General features: G+C 33.5%; 1 protein-coding gene across 1 annotated transcript; it reads left to right on the top strand.

Moving 5' to 3' along the window:
* Positions 1 to 1,362: 1,362 nt before the first annotated feature.
* LOC120135516 (fasciclin-like arabinogalactan protein 12) lies at positions 1,363 to 2,237 on the top strand. Its single transcript, XM_039151792.1, has one exon. The coding sequence runs from the start codon at positions 1,401 to 1,403 to the stop codon at positions 2,106 to 2,108; it is 708 nt and encodes a 235-aa protein (XP_039007723.1). The 5' UTR covers positions 1,363 to 1,400; the 3' UTR covers positions 2,109 to 2,237.
* Positions 2,238 to 4,515: the final 2,278 nt, after the last annotated feature.

Below are 4,515 nucleotides of genomic sequence, written 5' to 3'. Positions count from 1 at the left end.
TGCATCGATGAACTTAGGCTTATTCAAAACATCGAATGCATTTTATGCATTGATGCACACTTAGTACACCGATGCACACTTAGTGCACCGATGCACTAAGTGTTCCAACGGTCAAAATATTTGAATTTTACACTTGATGCACCGATGCACCTTGTGTATGCATCGATGCACTGACGCTCCCAACTGATTTTATTAATTGTTTTCACACTTAAACGGCTCTATTGACTCCACTAATCATCCCCAACGTTCAGAATCAATTGAAGGAATATTTAAAGAAGCTTAGAAGCCATTGATCAAAAACAAGAAACAACAATCAACAAGAATCAAGAGAGAATCAAAGAGAAAGCATCAAACTCATTGTTTAATCATTTCAAGCCTATTTTTCATTCAATATTCATTTTAATTTCAAGAACACTTCTTGTACTCAAATGTATTCATCCTTGAGTGTTCTTTCTTTGTTCTAGAATTGTGCAAACAATCTACCTTGTGAGGATTTCCTTATAAGTTTGCAAATTTGTAATCTTCTCTTTGGGAAAGAGTGTTCTCAAGAATAGGGGTATATTCTTGAGGGAGTTGTAAGGTTATCACTTTGGCCTCAAAAGAAAGAACAAATTAGTGAATTTGTTGGAAAATCCTTAGTGTGGATAGCTAAGGTAGTGGACGTAGACTTTGGTTGAGAAAGTCGAACCACTCTAAATCATTTAGCAATTACTTTCAATTTCCTGCAAAAGGTTCCACCAAAATTTTAATTGCCAATTCACCCCCTCTTGGCCGATTCCATCAATCGATTAACTCAACAACATGGTTTTATATTAGGGTATAAATTTAAACTTATAAAATTTCATGGGATGAAAATAGATTTTTAATAAAGAATACATAGAAAAATCTAAAATATATGATAATTTTAAGTTTTCAAGAGGAGCGAATGCTCCACCCGTACCCCTCTATCCATCCCTGAATGCATGTAATCCAAATTGGAGATTTAACTTCTTCGATCTTTCTCAACACAATATGAGGTTGTTTTATTAAAAAAAAACTATTTAATATATAAAAATGTTATTTTCTTTAAAGGATTCGAATTCAAATAGTACATTTTCAAAATTTAAAAAGAATTTAACTATATATTATATTATAATTACTCAAAATATTATATATTTAGACCTATTTTGAAAGAAAAATAGATTTAATAAAGTTGTGACGATTGCTATATTAATCTCACCAAAACCATAAAATATCATTATATCATTATTATTTGTTCAAACATCAAACTCGAAATCTCCTCTGTTTTTCCTTTCATTCCAAGTAACCCATGGTTTGTTTTATCCTTCATTTTTTCCTCTCCTTATAATGCCTTCAATTTCCCATTCTTTCCCAACAACCAGCTTGAAAGCCCTACAACCATGGCAATAAAGAAGCAATACCCAAACCTCATCTTCACTATCTCATTTCTCTTATTTACCTATCTCCATTGCTCAACACCCTCAGCCCAAGCTCCTGCACCGGCACCACCAACCAGTCCACCGAACATCATCAAAATCCTCAAAAAAGCCAACCAATACACATTCTTCGTTCGTCTCCTAAAATCCACCCAAGTCTCCGATCGCCTCATCGGCGAGCTCAGAGATCCAGACGATGGAAAAACTATTTTCGCACCCACAGATAAGGCTTTCACGAACCTCAAATCTGGTCCAATGAATTCACTCAACGATAATCAAAGGGTTGAACCGGTACTATTTCACGTCGTCCCGGTTTACATCCCATTGAACCAGTTCCAAACTGTTAGTAGTCCGATGACGACCCACGCCGGAGATAGTGGCGATGGTGAGTATCCTCTCAATGTCACCACTGCTGGAAAAACAGTGACTCTAATGACGGGGCTGATGAAAACCAGACTTGTTGGCACCATTTATAGTGACGGTCAGCTTGCTATTTATCGGGTGGATCAAGTGCTTCAACCTTTGCAAATATTTTCTTCTCGGTCTTCAGGTCCGACGCCTGCACCAGGAAAGGCTGCTGATGTTGCTGAGAAGTCTAGAGCTCCTGGCCTTGCCATGCATAATTTTGCTTTGTTTGCTGTTAGTGTTATAGTTTTGGCACTTTCTTTGTGACAAATAAAAGGTTGATGGGGAAATATGGGGAGCTCCATTTTGTGTCTGATTTTGTTCAATTATTGATGATGACAAAAGTTGTAATTTGTTTCTTTTTCCCTTTGATCTATTGGATGAATATTTGTAAAATAAATATATTTTATTGTAAGTTGCACCAACCAAACTACAAAATACTAAAGATGCATATCATACTTTCTAAAAAAATATTTTTAAAAACATTAATAATGACAATATTGTCATAACCATTTTTTTTTGAAAAACAATTATGACTATATTTAAAAATTGATGATTTTGAATTAATTTGAAATTTTTGAATAGAAGTCGTCATCGACCTTTAAGCTAAGTAAGTTGAATACCTAAAAACATCTTAAAAACAATTTTAAGAAAATATCGTTTCTTAAGAAAACAATTGGTATGCGTTTACTAAAAATCTGATTTAATAGGTCCGTGAGTCGATTACGTGTGGGGAAGGATTAGCACCACCACAATGCCCAATATTGGTACTTAGTCGCTTATACAACGTTGTAATGGTGAAACTTAAAATTCGAATCAAAAGTAAAATTATGATCCATTTATTGAATATTAATTAAATTACTTTGAATTGATTAATTAAAGAAAATTCTTTAATTGGATAAGAATTCTCAAGATTCGCAATCCTCCATCGGTAAAGCTATCTCACCTATTTCTTAGCTGTAAAGAATATTTTATCTTTGAATTATATACATCTGAATTTATATCAATATCGAAATTTTACACAAAATAAAATATGACTCATTTTCCCAAAACATTCATCATCAATACAAACATTAAATATAAAATCACGTGAAAGTAAAAAAAAATTAAAATAACATAAACATTATAAAGAATAATAAAACTATGATTTTAATAAATTCATAAAAGAGACTCGTGCTTTCAATTTCATATTTTGTTTGAAAATCGTATCGGATTACACCACTTCGATCAAGTGGTGCTTTCCAGGCCCGTTCTACAAATAAAGTTCTTGAAAAATATTCGAGTAATATACAATAGATGAAGAAACATGAGGGAAATAAATGTTAATAAAAATTATAACAACATATATATACAACAAGCATGGATAATATTCGTTCAATATAATACATATATATGATATGTAAAATATATTCATGCATGAAGGACTGAAATAAGACTAACAGAAACTTGAAGGACCGAAAAATGATTATAAACAAACTAGAGTCACAAATCAAAAATATCAAACAACAGAGGCTAGAAACAAAAATAACCCATAAATAATATTAAGGACTAAAATAAACTAAACAAGAAACATGACAGGAGAAACTATGATTATACCAAAAATGCATCCACACCAAAGAGTGACCAAAACAACATATTCGTAAACCTTAGGGCCAAATTCAAACATCAACGAAACTTATATAACACATGGGATCAGTGACTAAAACATAACCATTGCAAATACCATAGCCAAAGTCAAACACTAATAGAAATGTGATAGTCAACCATATAAGGACTAAAATGATATAACAGGAAAATGTACAACTTAAGTATAAATAAAGTAAGGTATGATGACCCATGCTTAAATAAAACCATAAAAAATTTAAAACTAAATAGAGACAATATTATAACATAAAATAAGATAGGAGCATAAAGTAAAATAAAGCTAAAATTTGCATTAATGACCAGAACAAAATTTTACAAACCATGAAGGACCTTTCTTGTAAATAGGTCAAGCGCTAAAAATTGCTCTCTGAGTCATCCCTAAACTGTTTCCTTTCACGCATGACATATAAGGCCGATAACCAACCCAAAAGGGTCGGTCATTCTCATTTTCTTCTTCACATTGTAGCCTGAAGGAGAGAGAGCTCACACGAGCCTCAACCGGAGGTCATGAGATTCCAAAATCCGGTGAGACGCCATCGCGTTGACCGTCATTGACCGACAACGACTGTCATCTGCCGAAGGTGGGAAAGAGATAAAATGACACCATCCGATGCACTTCTTTGCCCTGGCCATGAATTCATGCTTTGTTTCGTCTGGAAAGGGCTCAAATGCTGTAGATCTACGAAGAAACGCTTTCGGTTTCTTTGACTCCAACGACCGTGGGATAGTGGTCGAAGAAAAGGTAGTTTATTTTTTACTTGCTTTTGGTTCGAATGTTTCCCCTTTTTGATTCTCTCTTCGAATATTGAATATTTGAAGTCCTTTTTTCGTTCCAGTTCCCTTCTCTGGTTCCTCTCATAGAAATAACTCCTCCATTTTTAATTTGCTTGCTTCTTCATTTATGGATGACTTTAGGGTAGGAATAATGATATCTTTGTGTAGGGTATAGGCTCTCCGATTTGGTAGGTAAAATCCAGATTTTCCATAATTTATTTTATTTTTTAAATGGGTTTGGATTTGAATGTGTTGA

The sequence above is a fragment of the Hibiscus syriacus genome, unplaced genomic scaffold (assembly GCF_006381635.1).
Source record: "Hibiscus syriacus cultivar Baekdansim isolate YM2019G1 unplaced genomic scaffold, ASM638163v2 tig00110610_pilon, whole genome shotgun sequence".
Lineage (NCBI taxonomy): Eukaryota > Viridiplantae > Streptophyta > Magnoliopsida > Malvales > Malvaceae > Hibiscus > Hibiscus syriacus.
The sequence above is the reverse complement of the archived record's forward strand: the minus strand, read 5'-3'. Positions and strand labels throughout refer to the sequence as shown.

Bases quoted from the DNA above. Each gene is read 5' to 3' on its own strand.
- LOC120135516 (XM_039151792.1), top strand. From the start codon at position 1,401: ATGGCAATAAAGAAGCAATACCCAAACCTCATCTTCACTATCTCATTT.